This window comes from Colias croceus, chromosome 19 (assembly GCF_905220415.1).
Source record: "Colias croceus chromosome 19, ilColCroc2.1".
Classification (NCBI taxonomy): Eukaryota; Metazoa; Arthropoda; class Insecta; order Lepidoptera; family Pieridae; genus Colias; species Colias croceus.
The window spans coordinates 5,469,941-5,492,336 of record NC_059555.1 but is presented as its reverse complement, the minus strand read 5'-3'; the positions used below and the strand labels follow the sequence as shown (position 1 = coordinate 5,492,336).

General features: G+C 31.5%; 1 protein-coding gene across 1 annotated transcript in view; it reads right to left on the bottom strand.

Annotated features, from left to right (window-relative positions):
- Positions 1-1,952: 1,952 nt before the first annotated feature.
- Positions 1,953-22,396, bottom strand: part of LOC123700421 — a 28,145-nt gene continuing 7,701 nt past the window's right edge. Inside the window, exons 4-22 of the mRNA XM_045647631.1 lie at positions 21,495-21,625; positions 19,602-19,752; positions 19,074-19,200; positions 18,532-18,689; positions 17,332-17,413; positions 16,561-16,719; positions 15,919-16,061; positions 13,343-13,465; positions 9,843-9,985; positions 7,870-8,092; positions 7,360-7,557; positions 6,975-7,105; positions 6,451-6,568; positions 6,056-6,182; positions 5,561-5,718; positions 4,861-4,942; positions 3,374-3,532; positions 2,505-2,665; positions 1,953-2,078 (exon numbers count right to left, since the gene is read on the bottom strand). Coding sequence (XP_045503587.1) covers positions 1,953-2,078; positions 2,505-2,665; positions 3,374-3,532; positions 4,861-4,942; positions 5,561-5,718; positions 6,056-6,182; positions 6,451-6,568; positions 6,975-7,105; positions 7,360-7,557; positions 7,870-8,092; positions 9,843-9,985; positions 13,343-13,465; positions 15,919-16,061; positions 16,561-16,719; positions 17,332-17,413; positions 18,532-18,689; positions 19,074-19,200; positions 19,602-19,752; positions 21,495-21,625 — 2,700 coding nt within the window. The remainder of the gene's footprint in view (positions 2,079-2,504; positions 2,666-3,373; positions 3,533-4,860; positions 4,943-5,560; positions 5,719-6,055; positions 6,183-6,450; positions 6,569-6,974; positions 7,106-7,359; positions 7,558-7,869; positions 8,093-9,842; positions 9,986-13,342; positions 13,466-15,918; positions 16,062-16,560; positions 16,720-17,331; positions 17,414-18,531; positions 18,690-19,073; positions 19,201-19,601; positions 19,753-21,494; positions 21,626-22,396) is intronic.

Genomic DNA, 22,396 nt, shown 5'->3' with positions numbered 1-22,396 from the left:
AGCGCATATACTTATATATTATGTTCAAAAATATAGACTCTTCACTTTAATAATGGTCTTATTAACTTTATTGTTAGAACGTCAATATTTTCATCTTATTTCTCGTACAATGTAAATTTGCTATAAAAACTTTGTCGCAATCTATTAACCTCAAGTTTATTTTACGCCCACAAAATAGATGTTAAAAAGTACTCTACATTTTCACGAAAAATATACAGTTTTCGCGCGCAATGTGTCATTCACGGTTACTATTCCGAGTTAAAAACAAAAATGTCTTCGTAAATGGCACTGCGAAATGAGGCAGGGCAAGTAATGAGAATGACTGCGGAAAATCTTAAGTTTCTTTGGCCTTTTTTGTTGAGAAAACACGCTATAGCTCCTCTTTATGTTTGGTAATGCTTTTTATAATGTGTGCTCGTTGTTTATTTTCGTTTATCTTTAAGTAAAATATAAGGTAAGGTTGACAAAATGGTGCTATTTTTTGGAACTTGGTGGCGTTACAGTAAGTATCCTGCCACTATAATATGGATGGTTTTTGATGATGAGATAACTTCCCTGGGTCTTTAAATTTGCGCTTCGAATGTTCGCCTCTCTATTCAATATTATTCCTTTATTCCAGTATGCCATGTCTTATGGTACCACAATAAGTTGCTTCGCCAGTCGTAATCAGTTGCTTCTACCACTTTAGATGGATTCATTTTCAACTTATAATAATGAAATCCGTTTAAAATGGTTTTAAGGTGACTTATACACTTTAAGAGGTTTGTCACAGGAATTTCTTTCTACCGTGTCAAAGACACAATATAAAGATCCTTGCAATGCAATTACAATTCTACAATAACGCCGTCACGCAAGGAAAATGTAATTGGTCACGTTAAATATGAGAGACATTGACCCAAGTCGTCGTATTTTGACATTTCTTGTGTGTTTAATTTGATTGCAAAGTGTAGCAAATATGATACGTGCTCTCATAATACTTACTTATATTACTACCTTACTCATAACTGGATTGTTGTAAAAGTCCACAGCTAGAAGGTATAGGTACACTATACATGTATTATTCCTATAATATTATAAAGTATATATCAATAATCTAATATCCTTGATTATTGATTCTTTTGTGTTGAATAATATCTATAATAATTCTTCTATGATTTTAATGCTCTATAACAACACTAAACCAAAAAAGATAATCAACAAACTTAATCTCTTTGTTATATTATACACTCTTCACTTTAATATAAATGGTAACAAATCATCAGCCACATTTAACATAGAATTAATGTATAATTAATTTTTAATCTGAGAAAGATTAAAAATTAAATTGCTTAAATTATGTCTATGTAATTGACCTCATAAATATCTGTAGAAACTAGATTCGACCCATTGAAATTGAAATCAATATTTTTATCATGAAAATCCATTCCACTTCCACGTAATATATTCACGTTAATAGATTAATAGACTTTTACAGATTTTAGATGAAAACCTAACATGGAGAAATATATGTGTGACTTATAAATCTTATTAAATAATTCGAAGTTCAATACTTATTAGTTATTACGTTTAGTTTACATGATAAAATATACTGACATTAATTATCATGGATATTGATCAAAATAATCGATTTTCATAACTATAACATCTTTTTGTCGAGACTTGAGAATTCTTTCGTCTATGTCTCTAGAATTTTTTTTTTTTTTTTTTTTAATTTTATTTCTTGTTAAAATCACAACTTTCTGTTGACCATCGTATGAGGACACGTCCACAGGACAGTGTTAATTGAACTATACTTATATTAACCACTTCAAATCTACTTGTACATTGTGTACAAAGTAACTTAGTAATAATATTAATGTTTTAGGTTAGTAAAAAAGTCTTTGAGCTCTCTCTTTTGAGATTTCTCGCTGTTGAGGAAAATAATACACATATTTTTAATTTCATTGGTTTTATTATCTCACTATAATTATTCTGCCTTCAATATTCACATAAAATGATTTGTGTGCTTGGATGTACTCTCGTAGTGCGTGTTGGTCGTAACCAATTACTTTGGGATTCTTCTTATTGTCATTTAACATCTGAAAAACATAAATAAATCGTTATTCTTTATGTTGTTTCAATTTAAAAATGAATAACTACGGTATGGAAATGGTAGGTTTTTTCATTCCGTATAAAAAGTTACTTTATTTTCCTTCCTCTATTAAATAAATATCAACAGTGTGGAGCATTTTTAACCATCAATATTTTATTAGTAGACTCTCTTTTTAGGCGATTGTCGTGTCTCATTTATGTAAACTTCTTATAATGTGGGTCTAAATAAATATTTTTTCATTTTCATTTTTTCTTTTTATAAAGATGAATAAATTATAGCTTTTGACAAACTTTTAGGAATAACATAACCTTTACGAAATTTTTATCGTAAAACACTTCTTCTAATTGGAAACAGGGAGATAAATACATAACAATATTAAAGAAAGTTTTTTATGAAATGAATAGAAAATTACCTCATAACCATCGCCACCATTTGATAAATAAATAGGTGATACTACTTGATACACTTCATCAGGGTCCAAAGGTACTTTTGTAGAATTAGAGCTATCCGTCACGAAAACTGCGTCTACTCTGTGGCCTTCTGGTTTACTTATGTTGTATATAACTTGTAATCCTGAACGAGAAAACAGAAAATGAGTTAATAATTTAAAAATTAGCTTTTTACATAGTGTGAATAAAAATACTTATATAATAGAGCCACTTATGTATTTTCATAGGGGCTAAAATTTACTTTACATAAATAATATTGAAATGCGTTATTTATTAAACAAGAATACCATAATAACAACTTATCGTGATGAGATGATGAATTGATTATTATAATATAAATTAATAAATTTCGAGCTCAAATTGAAAACGGTGGTGCGGTCCATATTATTTTGTTTTGAGTCTTACATCTAATTATCCCTTAGTCATGAAGGTAATTTCACTAACATCCAAAAAACAAGTTTTTAAAAAACAAAAACCCAAAGATAATAATAATTAATGTAAGGAAACAATAGTGAAGGCAAGTTTTAGTAGGTTAGAATGTACAACATTTCACATTTAGGTACGCATGATCTCTTGTTTGTAATTTTAAGCTCTATCTACTCATTATTTTTTTATCAAATTACCCTTTTACCAGATAATTGATATTAAGAGTAAAATTCTAAACACTGCCCCTTTTTTCGTACTCAAAAACAATGTATCTTCATCACATCATATTCCATGAAAATAACCTTCCACGGATTCATTTGATTAAAATCCAACCCAAATCATCAGCCAAATTTAAAATATTAATACAGGAATATATAATTAATTAATTTCATATTGAAATACATACCAGAAACCTGCAAAAGCCAGGGTCCAGTGAATGTTTTTCCCTCCATTAAATCACTGGCCGACCGCTCCAGGGCTTCATATATATATTTCCCGCGTAATTCGAAACTTTCCAAAAAATCCAAGTATGGAAATAATTCGACCACAGATCCTTGTGTTATATCTAAAACATAATAATATAAATGAATAATAGTGAATCATAATGATATCATAGAGGTCTTATAATAAATACATGTTTGTTGTATCGAGTCAAAAATTGGGGTAAATATGAATCCTTTTCTTTTTCGTCCTTCACGTAATTTTACACCTTAACTGTTTTTAAACATAATAATTTAACAGTATGTACCTATTGTGCCATAGTCAATTATTGTGTAGTTTTAAGGTAGTTTTATTTCAATCCATATTAAACTAATATTAGGTATACCAAGGTACAATTCAGATTCAATTCTTTCTTTAATTTCCTGAAAACTACTGACAGGGCCAGAATTATAAAGAGGCAAGAAATTTTAATCTGAATATTGATTTTTTTTATTTGATGTAAAGATAATAAATGGCAGTAGATAGAAGAGTTTGTGTCGACCACACGTGTGAGAAGTGAAACTTCATGCCACATTACATATTTTTACCATTTACCACGGATTTACCATTTACCACCTACCGAGATTCAAAGATAGAAAATCTTCTCCTTACTCCATGACGTGACGGTATTGCCACGACGCGACCTTGATTTTACTCTCAACGCGCCTAAAGAACACTTCAATAAGCTGTCAATAATGCTAATCATCTAGATGTCCATTGTTTTAATAGATTGTTATCATTACGTGAACACAATCTGATCATGTGAGTCACTTTTGAATTCCATTACTTGCGTGATCTCTTCATGGCATATTTGCGTCAATTACAAGATAATGTGGATTTAGATTCTCAGAGAGTGATACTTTTTTTGTTTTTATATGTAAATGTATTATGTGTATCCACATGGTTTTGGTAATTTGTATGTGATAATATGTTAGGGTTCGATCTTCTCGAAAATTTCCACTAATAGATTAGTGTGCGGTAAAATTGTGTATGTATGTTGGTATTATCATAATATATAACATATAAATATGTTATATTGTTACGCTATTTTCATCTTGAGGCAGGATTCGAACCCGCATCTTTCTCCTTAGGTACTGCAGCGATGTCTTAAAGTAGGTAGGTACTTCAGTCTTCACCAAAAACCCAGGAGCAAAACTCAGCAATCGAATTTATACTGTTCATATTAAAGAGCAGTTATATACTTGTCTTCATATATTTTATTTGTAGGGTTAATGATTTATTGAAGTGAAACCACAGAATACATAATAGTAGCTAAACGCTAGTGAAACTTAACGCCTAAAGAGTAAAGAGGCGCGTCGCAAGTAAAATTACTTCGTTGACATTTTATTCTCCTCACTAACTTATTATCATTATCCGATTTCTTTCACGATTCTATTAATACAGCATACTTACCTCCTTTAGGAAGGTTGGCTCTCATGTTACTTCTTTGTATGATACTTACAAAAGGTCGCGAACAGTTCAATCTAAGTTGTGCCTATAAATTAGAAAATATTACATTTGAAGAAGAAAACATAAACCATACAATATATTCACACTTTTATATATATTATATAACAAAACGCCAATTATCTTTATTTTTATATTAATACTAGTGGTCCGCCCCGGCTTCGCCCGTGGTACGTATTTAGTATCCTATATCCTTCTCCTGGCTCTAAACTACCTCCCTGCCAATTTTCAGCTAAATCGGTTCAGCCGTTCTTGAGTTATAAGTGGAGTAACTAACACGACTTTCTTTTATATATATAAAGATTATTTAGAAGTTCTGCAATTGGACTTGCCAGTTGCCTATTAGGTGACACTTTTTTAACGAAGAAATACTATATAACAGAGAAAAAGATGCTTGAATACTACTTCGTGTTTTTGTACATTTTTATAATCCGTTGTTATCCCGCTTTACAATACCTGCTTAGGTATTTTAAATGAAAATTTTGTGGTATTTTACGGAAATTCACCTAACAGTAGTCATTTCAATTTGAAGTGAATTATAATTTCTAGAAAATAGCAATTCTTTAATTCTTCTACTTTTTCTCAAGTTGCAATTATTTAAGCAATATTTCGTATATGCACATTATTCACTGCTTGTTTTACTTACAATATATTTAATAGCGTCCGTCAAGAAGTTGCCCATCAAGCATTCGCCATGCACACAGTCAGAGTGATGCATGGCTTTGTCAATATATCCAATGACTTCTTTAGAGGCATTGTGTACTATCTCTGCGTATGGTGCTAGTTCTTCCTTCATTTTCTCATCTGGAAAAGGGACCTTAATGTCTTGAATGTAAAATTCAAAATCGATATGACCACATAAGTTTGTTGTATAACAAGTTGTAAGTTATAATGCATTTTCATAAAATTGATACTTTTATACAGTAAGATAGGTATTTCTTAATTTACAGATGGCATTTCATTAGAGGTAAGCATTTCATTAAATATAAACAAGCAATTAAGCTCTTCAATATTTGTCATTTGGACATAAAAAAAATAATAGATATTTATTATGACGTGAAATATTTATTCACGTCATAATAAATATGAGAGTTATTTGTAAGGTCTATAAAATGCATGCCTGATTAGGTCCATAACTGACCCTCTGGTATAGAACTGTCCAATTCTATCGGGCCCCCAGACCATCTTATGATATTGCCTTCACAGTCAAAGTCCATTGATATACTTCCAAGGTACTTCGTGAATGCGTCTGCTTGTAGAACTAAAACCTGAAAGAAAAACCATTTCAGCATAATAAATATAATATTTACACAGAATCTCTGATAGTACGAGCATTGAGCATGCATATTTTTTTTTTTGTTATTTATTTATTTATTTATTTATTTATTAATTGGCAATCTAAAACAATGTTCGTATTATACCGTAAAATATGTTCTAGAAATAAAAAGAAGAAACCTTTGCCTGTTATCTACCATTTTATTGTTTGAGATTGCTATTTTCAAAGCTCTCAATCAGGAAGAAAATTAAAAAACTTACCTCATGTGTATCAGAGCTCTTAACAGCCGTAAGGTAAGGGAATATTTGTCTCCTGTCTCTGTGTGAGTGACCACCTACTATAACATCAATGTACTGCCCGTAGTTTTTAGCAATTTCACTGTTGAATAAAACGGTCAATAAAATATCAGTTAGTACGATTTGACCCAGACTCCGATAATAAAAATGGTCTACTAGACACTAGCAAATATCTACCTATACCTAATTGTATTGACTAAAGTCAAATGAAAGAAAAACAATCAGAGGTAAAACACAGCTATTAAATTTTTTTGGACCGATCCAGTTACAGTTTCATACCTAAGTACTTACATTTGATAATTTAATAATCGTTATATTTCAGTTATAGATAACTAGTATATTTGATAATGCAATAATCGTAATAATATTGTACGTCAATTTTAATTACTCCTGCCACAATTTTAAGATAAGTTAAATTAAGGTACTCAGCTGGATTTCTCACGTATGTGACAGTGGTCATCTGAAGAAATACTATAACATTAACTTACATGTCCATTGGATATCCACAGTGAGAGAGCAGGATAATGATATCGACTCCCATCTCATTTAAATGTTTTGACACTTGGAAAGCAGCTTCCCTTGGATCTGTAAATTTCACGTTTCCAGTTGGAGCTAATCCCTGTAATACAAATGAGAACTTTAGAATTATATGATCAGAAATTGTTAGTGCTAATGACATTATTATTTTGCAATTGTTTTATTTTTGCCAACTCTACACGTTGTTATAATAAAATAGAGTTTCATTTGTGTTTGTAAATAAATTAAAACATGGTTTAAATCTATCAAAAAGATTTAAACCATGTTTTAATTTATTTCTTAACGATTTTATTTCAGCGAACATATCAATCAAAAACTATAGGTAGGTTAAAATACCTTAGTGACTGTTGTAGTAACGCCAATGATGCCGATCTTTCTGCCTTTTCTCTCTACAATCACATACGGCTTGTATAATCCTTTCAGTATGGGTTCTTCTGAGCAATCCATGTTAGCAGCTAACGCAGGTGCTTTTAGATGAGTCAAATATGGTACCAGACCTTTAATGTCATCGTCGAATTCATGGTTTCCAATCGCCTAGGAAAATGAGTCAAATTAATTACCTAGATCGTTATGATTGTAACATTTTCATTGTTTCGTATAATAATTAACTAGTCTGTTTAAAACATGTACAAATAATAATTCTAATTTCTATAGTGTATTTTTTTTTTGCATTTCTTTCACAAAGCACATATTAATTTTTTTTACTAAAACTCAAGCATTTATTTATTCAATTAGACTTCCTTTAGAAGTACTTTCGAATCGTCATTACATATTTTTACCATTTACTACTGCTGCTTCAATTATACCCACCAATAATACCACTTCAATCAAAAAAACCTTCCTTACATGAGCATCATGGTTCAACAGATTGATGAAGTACTGCGTCACATTCCACTTCATCGCAGTATACCAGTAGGTACCCTGGAAAGCGTCTCCAGCATCCAACAGTAATGCGTCAGGGTGCTGCCGTCTGATCGCCTCGATCTCATACACCATGCGAGGAAGCCCACCAAAACATGTCTCGTTCACGTGATTACAAATTAACGAGTCGTCTGATGTTTCTTCAAACCTAAAATAATATTTGTGGAAAAAGAAACGTTTTCTACTTAGAAGACCGCCTATTTGTATCTACTTCTAAATAAAATTTTGTCTTTGTGTATGATTTTTATGTGATTTTATTTTTACGTGTGTGCACGAAAGTGTTTTATCGTCAAAATATAGGTAAGTAAATATGTAGTATTTGAACAGAAATATTATGTAACAGCAGTTATATAAATGTTGTTATACATACTAATATTATAAATGCGAAAGTAACTCTGTCTGTCTGTCTGTTACTCAATCACGCCTAAACTACTGAACCAATTTGCATGAAATTTGGTATGGAGATATTTTGATACCCGAGAAAGGACATAGGGTAGCCTTTTATTGCGAAATATGTACAACGGGCGAAGCCGGGGCGGGCCGCTAGTTATGTATATGGAAGGAGTTAATTTACCAGCGCCTGTCATTCTAGTATAGAATTAAATTAGCGTTAGCTTAAAGTATTCTGTGGTTAAATGTAACAAGTTTAACAGTAGGTATATTCTATTTGGTAAGCAATACAAAACAGGTTTAACACCAGGCGACACGTGTTTTTAGGCCAGAAGACGATGACACCAAATAATTTTTCATTTGTACCAAAGATTTTGAATGTCAGCAAAGCGAAATTCAAAATCTTTGATTTCTACCAATATCACCGTTAAACTTATAACTATAATCTAATAAAACACAACTCTGAAACAAGGCCAAGCCTGTATCTTATGTTGAGCCTTATAAATTGAGTTTAACGAACAATTATTTACAGATTAATCTTACCTAAAAGCTTTTTTACACGCTTTATATTAGCTTCACCTGTATGTTTGTAACCGACTTCTTTGGGCGCGATTTTGACCCACTTTAAAAGGCCAGATTTCGTTCAAACTTTGTAGATTTATTGAGGACCGATGACAATACACTAATTTGATAAAATTTTCTATTTTTTAGTTCGGTTTTCTATAAAAAGCGTGTTTTTTAGTTTTTTTAAACTATTATTATTTCATTTAAGGAATGAATGAAATCAGGTCAACGCGTAACTTAATTCAATTATGCCCAATATCCATGATGAAAAATGGGTTAAAAGTATTCTATATTTTAATTCGGAGTATGAATGACTATGTTAAGTCGCATTTAAATTTTAAATCCATTTAGGTACTTTGGAATCATGGGTGGCCAACTGAACGGCGCGGCCAAAGAGCAGGTTCGAATTCAGGCAGCCTGAATCAGGCTCATTATCGATTTTTTTTTTTTGCTTGTATTTATTTTTTTAAATATCCATTCATTATCTATACTAGCTAGTATCGGCGTGATACACATTTACAGTTTCTTTTTATATTTTAAATATACCTATTATGAATTAATAGATTGCAATATGTACTTGTTAGACACAATTGCAGGCAAAGTGATACGCATCTAACTTAGAACTATGTGTGCGAAATAAAAATATAAAGAATAGGTATTATGTAATAATGTCTTACGTAAGTAGTAACTATTTAGAATATATCTATGGTTATTGTTTACACTTTATTATAATAATATCCCTGGCTTCTACTTTTGCCTCCGAAATAATATCTTGGACCAAGCCAGTCGTATGAAAACAATAGAACTTCACTTCAGCCTTCAGATAGATTAATTTCATTGTACAAATATAATAAGGTAACAAAGGACAATCAACAATCCCCATGTATATATAAAAAAATATAGGTACTATTAAAAACTTGTTGTCCATAAAATATTACACTCACCTTGCATGGAAATCATTATAATGTATAAGATGAATCGAATGGGTTCCCTTGCATCTTATCACTACACTACAAACACTATTCATAACAAAAAACAACAAAAAATATATTTTCTTCATAATTATTACATGCGTGTGATGTCGATCCTTATAAAATCAATAAGTAATGTTACCAAAATAAATTTCTATCACATTTAGTACAGTTACGCAAGACTGTCACATTAAGGTAAATAATTAAATAATCACTTCTATTAAAATTTGAGAAACAAGATTTTTTGCGGTTTTGTAAATACCACTTCCACACTATTGTGAAGTGCCTATATTCGGAATTTTTAAAAGACAAATGAAAAAATATAGTTAATATTAACTTAGTTTTATTATGATTTTTCGAGAATACAATTATTTTTTGTAAAAATTACTCATTTTAATAACAAATATCACGGTGCTCTCAGTTCTTCAGTACTTATAGTTAAATACAATTTTAGTACATGTAATAAAATTAACGGCTTTAAGTAGGTACTTAGTAGAAAAAAACAAATTACATTGTCTAGTGTTCGTGGCCACGATCGTATAATTAAAATACATTTTTGGTTTATGAGATACGACCACATGACGAAAAAATATAGTACCTAGTACTTACCTACAATGCACCAAAACAACAATACATTGAGTCAGGAATATAGAAAACAAGACAAATTAATACATCGTTATTTGTTACATAAATAAACTTAACATAAAATAGAAAAAAAAAAACAATACACATTTTCCAAACGACTATACCAGTAGGGGGAGTCCGGGAGACTTGCCCAGGTGGGAGAGTTGAACCACTTTCAATAACTTTTTAAATTAGGCGCCAAATTACGCCAAGTGGCAAACAAATGAACGCGCATAATCCGCCAATCACAAGCAACTCGAAATTTTGAGTGATAACAGACGCATTCGACCGTGAGTTACGAAAAAGTATTTTCATCGTCGCGGAGTGAATTTTTTTGGATCTGTTGTTTTAATTGCTATGCACGCATTTATGAAGGTATGTATCAAACACCTACGTTATTGCATTACTAGATTATCATATTTTGTCGTACGTTCAGTGTTGTTCTCCAATTGATAGTGGATTTGTTGGAAAAAATCAAGATATGGCCTTGAGTTGGGTGTGGGACAGTTGAACCAGTCGGCAGTCGGGAGACTTAAACAGTGGTTCAACTCTCCCTTTGCAGTTTGTGCACTATTTAAGTTAGTTTTTGTTTTGTTTCAGAAAGAAAATTACTATAAGCCTAATAAGCCTAAGGAAGGTAGTCGTCACAGGAAACCGTTTACTTAGTCTGAGATTGAAAATGCAGACAGAGAAATAAAGAGTGGCAGATCTATTCGTCAAATTTCAATCAATTAGTATGGGATAGACAGAACCATTTTACGACGGTATTACAATATGTTAGGTGAACAAAAGTTAACACCTTTGCAAGACAAGAGGAGCCAATACAAATGCTCCCAGATTTTCAATGTAAATAAAGAGACATTACTCGTTCGTTACTCATTGACCTGCAAAATGCACTATGGCTTAACCAGAAAACAAGCAATGCAACTAGCATTTGACTTCGCCAATTTCATTGAATTACCACTTATTAAACCTATGTTGATTTTACATGTGCCACATTTAATCTTTGAGACTGATAGTTATAGTAACAAATGTCTTTAAATTAGTTTTGTAGATTTATGTAGCAGATCAAAGATCAAAACGAATGTTATGTTATGCAGTTGCTCTGAAAACATTTGGTTAATTATTTTCACTAATTTGTTTAGAAGGTGATTATGAATATTTTAGTTATTGTTAAACGTGTCTAAATAATACATTAATTATGTGTAGGTAACATGCTTTATTTGCTTCATTTCTCCTCTCTAAAAAGGTATGGGCAAGTGTCCCGCACCCTATGATCAAGTGTCCCACCGGTTGGGGAGACTTGAATCAAAACTCATTTTTCATTACAACTTAGTTTACTCTCTTATCCTTGTAATTTTTATTTTCAAAATGGTATAAAATCTTAGCCAGATAATAAGGCTTCCATATGGTAAAGATCTTAAAGCTCTCAAGGTCACTGATCAGATTTTATAGAGTTTTTAGTAAAAAGCGGTTCAACTCTCCCGGACTCCCCCTAGATATCATCCTGCAGACAATCTTTAACATTTAATACGTGTTTACGGTTTTAAATTTACATTAACAAACACTTAATACTAATTTGAGCGATAAAATTTTTGAATATTTTTTGCGAGGTAAAAATTTTTTTTCAAGAGAATAATCCATAATATTATGAAAAACAATTCTAAAGATGAATCTTACCGTTCCGTGACTGCATTGTTGTAACAGAGAAAAATAAAAGCAAAGTTTTCAATTTGAATCTATAATATTTTACTTTTGATTACTTAGTTAATAGTTTCGTTCTGTAAGTATTTTTCTGACAAACTTTTACAGACATCAAAAAGGAGATGATCCCAATTCATATTCTTGGTGTTTTTATTTTTTTTTCTCGGAATTCCTTTGTTGTTCTACATGACGTCTTTTATACGAAATCATCGTTTTTTGGAAATACAAAAAAACTAGAATTGTCCTCATTCATAATCATATTCGGCCAGCTACGTTAAAAAAAATTGAAATTGGAATACATAATATCTATATAGGTACCTCTTTTTAAATTCAATAAGAATTAAGTCAGCGAAAATGACCCAGTGGACCCAGTTTTTTTTTTCGTTTGCTTGAAAACCTGGAGCTTACTCGGCTCAAACAAAGATTGGATTTTTTTTGGTTAGATACAATACATTTTTTGTTTACATAGTAAAAGGTACCGCGTACGACAAATAGAAATTCGCTTATATACATGATAATGAGAAAAATAGGTAGTATTATGTAAGCCAATTGTTTACTAATTACTTTTTATCTACAACGTTTATCGTATACAGAATATGTTTGAAAACTGTGTATCTATACATAATATAATAAATTCGTAGGAAAGTCAAAACTGTATTTTTTAATATATTTTTAACCCATTGAGCCCCAAGCGGCCCGATCGGTCCCAGACTATTGTGTTTCTATTGTGTCTGTGGTTCCGGGGCCTGAGTTATTAAAGAATACTTGGGGCGTAATCTACAATCGATATCGAAGCCAAAATACGGATACGTATATAAAAAATTTTGTCCCTTTGTCTGTATGTATGTCCGGGTTAAATTACTTAAAATTTTGCATGAATATTGCTAACAGGTCGGGCTAACATAATATATCATCACGCTAAGACCAACAGTAGCAGAGCAATGCAGATAAAACCGCGGGGCACAGCTAGTAATTTTCTAATCTTCTTTCTTTCAGTCTAAAAAATAGTAAATACAAGCTGACGAATCTAAATACTAAATAGAGATTAAATTATAAATATTATTAAAGAGATAAATGAAACGACACCTGTATATAATAATTTATTACAACAAAATAACAATAAAGCTAAAATATTCTAACATTCACTGATTTATAACAATCCTTGCGTCTGTAGTAATGTTTAGTGGCGAATGTTTCTTTATGAACGTTTCTAGAACTTTTTGGTCTCTGCCTATTACTTCTACGTTTCTTCTTCCTTCTTTAAACATCTGGAAAGAGAAATATACATAAATATTATTCAATGATATTAAAAAATACGCAAAGATTTCAGCTCCTCTGTTATTTTTGAAACTTTCGATTTTAAAATAGTATTGTAAGTGCTTAAACGTTCATAAAATGCAGACGTCATGTTATTCATTACCGCCTCCTTGGTACAGTGGTTGACGCGTGAGCGTAGAACCGAGGAATCCTGGGTTCGATTCCCGGTGGAGACGAAGAAAATAAAATGTCTCGGTCTGGCAGGACACAGTAGGCTGATCACCTACTTGTCCCTAAAGGAAGTGGATCAGTGAAACAGATGTATGCATAATGCATCTGCCCCTTACCCCCCTAGGGGACACGGGACTTCACTTATGTTATTCATAGAATAAAAACACAATGTAATATAAAATTATAAAAATTTCCCTTCTATTCATAAACCTATAATTATTGTCACTATAATGCGTAGTAACTACCTACCTACCGTAAAGTCATTGAACTAAGGTAAATTATCTTAACTATTTGATTATGTACTTGAATGAAATTACCTACATACAATTTTCATATCAAATTACAGAAATTAACTGTGCGTAACATTTGAGAATAACCCACATTATAGATATTTAGTACTTATCATAATTAGTTAAGAATAGTTTTGTGAAAGAGGGTTCATATTATTAACCGACTTCAAAAAAAAGGAGGAGGTTATCAATTCGGCCGGTATATTTTTTTTTTCTTTTTTTTTATGTATGTACACCGATTACTCCGAGGTTTCTGAACCGATTTACGTGATTCTTTTTTTGTTCGATGCGGGATGGTGTCGAATTGGTCCCATAAAAATTTTATTCGGATAGGCCCAGTAGTTTTTATTTTATGAGCATTTTTGTCTGTAGGTATTTGTAAATTTTGCAAGTGCAAGTTTGAAGTCGGTTGTTTTTAACGCAGTTATCACTTGTTCTGATACTAGCGGTCCGCCCCGGCTTCGCCCGTGGTACATTTTTACGTTTTCTCTCCATAAGAACCATCCTCGTACTTCAAGAAATGTAATAAAAAAGAATTAACGAAATCGGTTCAGTTGTTCTCGCTTACCAACACATTTTGCGATTCATTTTTATATTATAGATTAAAAATTATTCTCCATCTATCTGTCCACGACGAATAAAAAAGTATTTGCCTATTAGAATTTAGAGCACAAGATACGGACTTTGTTATATTATTTTTATAAGTGATTTAATTCTCTCGATCTATAATATTTCATTAAATATTATGTTAATCATTCATAAAACAAAAAAAGTGTATCAAAATAGTCCTTTTTTCACAAAATCCAAAACAGAAACTTAAGATTGTAACACAAATTATAGTATCACCTATTCCTTTGTTTCCCTTAGATATTAATATCCTATGTGCAAATATTTGGGACAACTATGGACCAATCAAACACACATAGATGATATTAAAATTGGCTATAAAGCCGAAAATTACATAATTTACATATTATTATAAAAATAAAATGCATGCGGCTATATTAATAAAACAACCGTATTAGTTGCATAGATACAGAATATATTAATTTTATACAAGTTTAATATTATTCATTCGAGGTGAATGATATTTCGTATTCTTGATATGCATCAAGATTTACATTTTGAAATCTATAAATATCATTTTTCATATTTAGCGCTCGACACGGAAAAATTGTAACGGTACTAATAAATCTTATATATATCTTATATATAAAATTCTCGTGTCACAATGTTAGTCTGCATACTCCTCCGAAACGGCTGGACCGATTCTCATGAAATTTTCTGTGCATATCGGGTAAGTCTGAGAATCGGCCAACATCTATTTTTCATATGTACCACGGGCGAAGCCGGGGCGGACCGCTAGTAATTTATAAATAATTAAAAGTTTATTTTAGACACTTAATATCCATATTTCAAAATTACAGCTTCTCAAATATGCATATTACATGCAACAATATTAATCAAAAACACAAATGTCGTGTAGTGGTTAACCTTTGCTCGTAGTCTAATGAAATTTTACATTTTTAATTTTCGATTTCGATCCATTTTCAAGATGGCGGGTCAAAGATATTAGTAAGTTTGGTATTTTTTCATTCTAATGAGAATTAAAACAATTATCATGTAAAAGTAGTGACTTTTACTAATCGAGAAGCTTAGGGCCTGAGTATTTTTTTTTTCAATGACGTCGATATTGGGCTTGCTTGCCACGACAGGCTGGTTTTGTTTAGTTCACCAACCCCGAATCTTTTCCAAGCAGCATGCTGAATGGTGTGTGCTTTCCATAGCATTCAATTACATATTTTTTCATATATTATTAGAAAAAAAGGGCGTGTGTCAGAAGTGAAACGTCTTTGGCAAGATTCAAAGATACCAGAATCGTCGCCTTCCATGACGTGACGGTATTGTCATGACGCGACCTTGAAATTTAACTCTCAACTTACCGAGAAACCATCGCCTCCATCAGCCAAGTACGCGGGAGCTACGACTTGGTAGAACTCCTCTGGTTCAATCGCCTTGTCACCAATCATTACTGACGTCACTCTGCCGCCCTCCGGTTGCTTAATATCGTATGTCACTTTGAGACCTTGAAAAATGGAAATTATAAGAATGTATAAAAATAAAGTTTTAAACGTGCTTTTCTTTTTACACCTTGAAATGGAAATTATATTATAATATGTATTAAATAAAGACTCAAATATTCTGAAGTATAGTTGGATGAACAAATGCCTGAGTTTGATAGATCAGAAATGCACATGAAATATAATGTGGTCTGTGAATTCATGAAATATCAATAAGATGTGATAATAATCAATCCTACATAAATTTATCCACTATATGTAGTAACTAAGGAGGAAGGATACATTATTTCTGAATTAAAAATAAATATTTGTATTGTAAATAAGCCTGTTTTATTTATTGCTTTTTAACTGCCCATGCCCATTGCGTATTTACCTCTGTATCGTTAAAAATTACTCAGAATGTGTACATATCCTACAAAAAACAGTACAAACATTGTTCCAACGTCCTATTTCTAAACAATACTTGCAAGAAATTACATACAATTAATAAAAAACAATATTTACCTGATACTTGTAAAACATATGGTCCCTTAAACGGGTTTAGAGCCCAGGCTTCAATGACACTTCTCTCCAGCGCCTTTAAAATGTACTTTCCTTGTAATTCGAATGTTTGTATCCTATCGTTGAACGGTAGGAGTTCGAAGATAACCCCTTTTGTAATTTCTGAAATAAATAAACAAAATAAATAAAGTAAATAGATGTATGCCTGTCCCTATAACAAGCATGGAAATTTCTTAGATGGATTTGAATTAAAATTGATGAAGACAAACATTACATTTATGGTGGTGAAGGTGATTTTTAAAGACTTATAAGCGAAAATGAACTCTAATCCTTGTAGCATAAGTTAAAATTGAATTACCTCTTTGCGAAAGTATGGCAAATATTATCATAATAAACAAAAATTCGTGTCGAAAACAAAGAATTATTTAACTCAATATTTTTTTTTATTGCATTCATGCCAAAGTCTTACTAATTTTATTTAAACTCTATGGTCCTTGTATTAGTACATTCTATTTTTTATATTTAGATACAGCAATATTAGAAGAAAGACTAGATTTGATATAAAGTTTGGCTTGTGAGTCTTATCTAGTAACAGTGGGGTTTAAAAAATAAATAAAAAAAAAACGTGTGGCACTCTTAAACTGCCGCGGAAAAACTAAAAAGTATCATCGCTTTGCTTTGGGGGTGTTAATTTATTTACGTTATGGAATTTCTAGATTCGGTCTCCATGCTCTAGGCTCGCGATAGAAGCTATGCAATAGCTGAGTAACTTACGTCCACTTGGTATAGACGATTTTATATTTCCCCGCTGGATGAATGATACAAAACTGTATGACGAATTATAAGACTCCATAGCCTGTAATAAAACAAAAAAACTATTAAAATAAATACATACAATGCATACAACAAGTCAATTATTTAGCAGGCGGCCTTATCGCAATATAGCAATCTCTTTCAGGCTACTCTTAAAATAACAAGTGATAACTGCGTTAAAAACAACCGACTTCAAACTTGCACTTGCAAAATACGTACAGACAAAAATGCTCATAAAATAAAAACTACTGGGCCTATCCGAATAAAATTTTTATGGGACCAATTCGACACCATCCCGCATCGAACAAAAAAAGAATCACGTAAATCGGTTCAGAAACCTCGGAGTAATCGGTGTACATACATAAAAAAAAAATATACCGGCCGAATTGATAACCTCCTCCTTTTTTTTGAAGTCGGTTAAAAATATGTGCATGATAAAATATCTTCTACGGTGAATGAACTTTGATGACTTATCATAATGACATTTAAATACTTTCAAATCAATTAAACTAATTGCATATAACGGAAATAAATACTGGTCAAATACCGGTTGAACGTCATACTATTCAATAGTACCTAATTGTTTGAGTGTCTTAATTATTTATTTACTTAAGAGTTACGATATTTAATAAAATGGTGGATTATTATTATTTTGAATGCATTTTATGTGTGTTATCTATAAAGTTTTTATTTTGTCAACCGATGTTGACTATTCCAAGCTGATCGTTCTTAACTTAAAATATTTTGTGTTTAATTTCATTATTCTATAAGTACTAATATGATAAATAAGTGCATAGAATATTTCTATGGTGGAATTCCGAGCACTGGGCAACCACTGGTTATTATAATTATACTAACTTATTGCCCGCGGCTTCGCCCGCTTTGTCTAAAACCTAATAAATTATATACTACATAAAACCTTCCTCTTGAATCACTATCTTTTAAAAAAACGCATCAAAATCCGTTGCGTATGCGTATTTTTAAAGATTTAAGCATACAAAGGGACATATGGACAGAGAAAGCGACTTTGTTTTATACTATGTAGTGAAGTACATAATATTCTTTTAGGTTGCAATATGTATATAGATACTTTATTCCCTATCTTTTTGTACGTTTCATTGTTTTTCGATTTTTTCTAAGTGTATTATAATGTGTACTAACATATTCCCTCATAGCATCAACCAGCATGTCTCCAATCGCACACTCTCCAAACACGCAGTCCTCAAAATAAAGCGTGTTCACACTTTCGCCGACCACCGCTTGTTCCGCTTTGTGTACCATTTCGGCATATGGCTGCAGTTTCTTCCTTATTTCTTCGTCTGTGGATTAATAGCAACAAGTAGTATTATAACGATAAACGAGGCCCCAGAAGATTTTTGTTACGTACAATATGTAAGGAATGGATAACTCAGAACCAATGGATAAGTATTGGGTATATTGGCTTTGTCAAGCAGTTTCTTATAAATATAATATGATTAGTAAGTATATTAAAAAAATCTGCAAAAAAAAGTTTGAACATAAATACTAATATATTAGCATATTCAAATGATTAGTATATTAAAAAAATCTGCAAAAAAACTGAATTTTATTAATTTTGGTACTTAAATGAATTCTATACAGACATAGCATAAAATCAAAATATACCTAAGCAATCTGGCTGTCCCCAGTTTTTATTAAGCTTAAGTTATCAAAAAACATATTACCTTCTGGTAGAGATCTGTTCAGGAATATTGGTCCACCCTCCCATTTTACGAAGTCGCCGCGGAAGTCAAAAAATACCGAAAAACTTCCCATATACTTCGTAAACGCTGACGCTTGTACTATCAACACCTGAAAGTTAATAAATATATTTTATTAATCTAAATATTTCCATAATATGTTAAAAATGTGTAGGAATATTAAATAAAATCAGATCAAAAAAAAAAGTTACTTACGCAGATTTTTTTACATTATAAAAATGTTAATAGATTTTTTACTGAGTAATACCGAATAAATAATATAAAACCTCAAGTAAATTACGAAAAAGGGGATCTGCGAGCTAGTTTCTCATCACGATCTAGGCCTAGACTCTAGATTATAAACTAGAGTCTAGGCCTAGATCATAAGCCTTGTCATATTTCACATTTTATACATTAATGCCTATATCCTTATGTTAAAGACGTTCTAATCTGGATTATACACCGCTCCTAAACCTATTTCAGAATATTTTACATTATTTTCTTCACACAAACCTTATGTTTCATCTCTGGAGCAGTTTCTACAATAACAGGATATGTATCTGCGACTGGCTCACCGCTAGGCGACGGTCCGTTCCATAGCAGGGAATGTGTGTGCCCTCCAACTATAATATCTATGTATTGACCATAATCACGTGCTATTTCTCTAAAAAAATAGGTAGAATTAAACAACACTGTATAATATAGTATACTGTGTATTATGAATAAGTCAATATATGAAAAAAATTGGTTGTCTGTAAAGTCGGTTTACTGACGATAGTTGAACGTGACAACGTCCGATTGTGCTTCTTTGTCGCTCGTTCCGCGCTCTCGCTCGCACTTCAAGCCCACGGAACACCTCAGAGCGAGGTAACGCCGCATGAGTCATGTTTTTTACCCGACTGCCAAAGAAGGAGGGTAATGTTTTTCGAGTGTATGTAAGTATGTATGTATGTCTTTTCCTTTGTGACCACCTGTAGCCTAAACGGCTTGATGGATTTTGATGTATGAGGTATCGTTAGATTTGTCTTGATTACGGGAGTGTCATAGGATACATTTTATCCTAAAAGTCCCACGGGATAAAGACATAATAATATTTTTTCTAAATTTCCCTTTAAAAAAATATGTATGCGGTATCATTAGATTCATTTCAATCACTCTTTTTTTAGTGTGCAGTCGGGTAATTTGTTTTTTTAATAATAATTTTTACTTGTTCGTGCGTGCAGCCGGCTATGTCGAATTATAAGACGTTGTCACGTCAATAAATAGAGCAGGTTGTGTGCGCAAATTCAAGCTATCTGTGTAACATAAGTTTCAATGTTCATTGAAATCCGATATTTCCTATTATTATTTTTAGGCTTCTTGAATAACATTAATTAGATATAAATATTTATTTAGTGCTTTATTTAGTGCTTTCGCGCTATCAGTTACCAGTTTTTGTATCTATAAGTATTTCTTACCACGTCTTAACCTAGTTATTATTTAGAAACTAAAGTAGTATTTAATGATTGAGGTATCTCAATATAACATTTTTATTTTATACTATTGAGTGAAAATTTCCAAATTTTAAAGCGATTACACTTTATCTTACTTTGACATGTTGAAAATAGACTATTATTCACAAGTTATATTAATTGTATGAAAATTATCAAAATATTATCACAACGTAAAAGGAAACAAGAAAAATAAACAAGTTTCCATACAGACATTCGAACAACATCACAATTGCAAGATTAGCCCATTGTGAGTACAACAACTGCATCCTGCCTCGAACTAATTCAAAGAACTATCTCACGGCTTTCATGGTCTTATTATTTGTACTGTTTCTATTATTACGAACAAGAATAAAGTATGGTGAATGGTTGTAAAAACATATAAAGAAACGCTTAAACAAATATATCGTAACAAGGTGATAAGTCATTAACTAATCTATACTAATATTATAAAGCGAGTGTGTTTGTTTGTTTGAACGCACTAATCTCAGGAACTACTGGTCCGATTTGAAAAATTATTTCGGTGTTATATAGCCTATATATCGAGGAAGGCAATAGGCTATTTATGATCACGCTAAGACCAACAGGAGTAGAGCACTGCGGGTACAACCGCAGGGCACAGCTAGTTGACAATAATTAGAAAACAAAACCAGTGGCAACGATTTCCTCATTAAAATCCAAACGCAAATAGAAACAAGTACATTAACACACACTTATGAATAGTGTTTGAAAAACATGGAACCACTATGGTTTGATAAGGGAGTACTAATATTAACCAGATGCAGTAGTTGACTAATCACAATTCTGAAATATTATAAGGCGACGATTTTGGTATCTTGAATCTTACCAAAGAAGTTTCACTTCTGACACGTGACGCTCTTTTTTCCCGTAAATCATTAAAATAAAAAAGTCATACTTATCCACATCCAATCCACAATGTGATAAAAGGATAATTATATCCACTCCCATTTCATTTAATTTCTTAGATTCACGTAAAGTTGCCACTTTGGGATCCGTAAATTCGACTTCACCAGCCGAAGATAATATCTGAAATGTAAACAATAGATAAGTACAATATGTAATTGCTTAAAAAAGTAATAATTTTTAAAGTGAAACTTTAATTACATCGTCTCAAACTTTTTGGTCTGTGTAGCGCATGTCGCGTGACGCACGATACGTACGATAATTATTAATTATCATACAAATACGATAATTTTTAGTTAAATGTCTATAGTGTGAAAAAAAGTTTCACTTTTACAGTGGTTTCATAAAACCACACAACATTTTTTTTTATAGGAAAACATACCTATTATGGGAAAAGAGATAGGTATTCTACAAATTTTAAATAAACAACTCGCTTACAAAATGTCTAAGAGGCCAAAAATTAATTAAATAAGTTGATTATGTAGGTAATTAAGTTGTGTACATAATTATGTAAACATTTTTATTTATTTTTCCAAAAAGCAATATTATTATGCATTATAACATCGTATACAATAATTATTTCGCACATGATATTATTGTTTTGCATGTAGATCTTATCACATTTATTTATAGCTTAAGATCATTGAGATCAATGTGAAAATGAAAAGGCCGACATAAAATATCAATATTATTGCCATTTGCCGCGTAAGTATTTTTTATGAAATTAAAGCGATCATCTCGAATGCAGATTGAATAAACTTCTGTAATAATTTTTTTGCTTAATTTTCGACCATACTTTGTTTTACTCCTTTTTACTCGTTTCGTACCAAGTTTTAATAATTCTTTTTTTGAAGTGATACTTCTTTAGGCGCGTTGAGAGTAAAATTTCAAGGT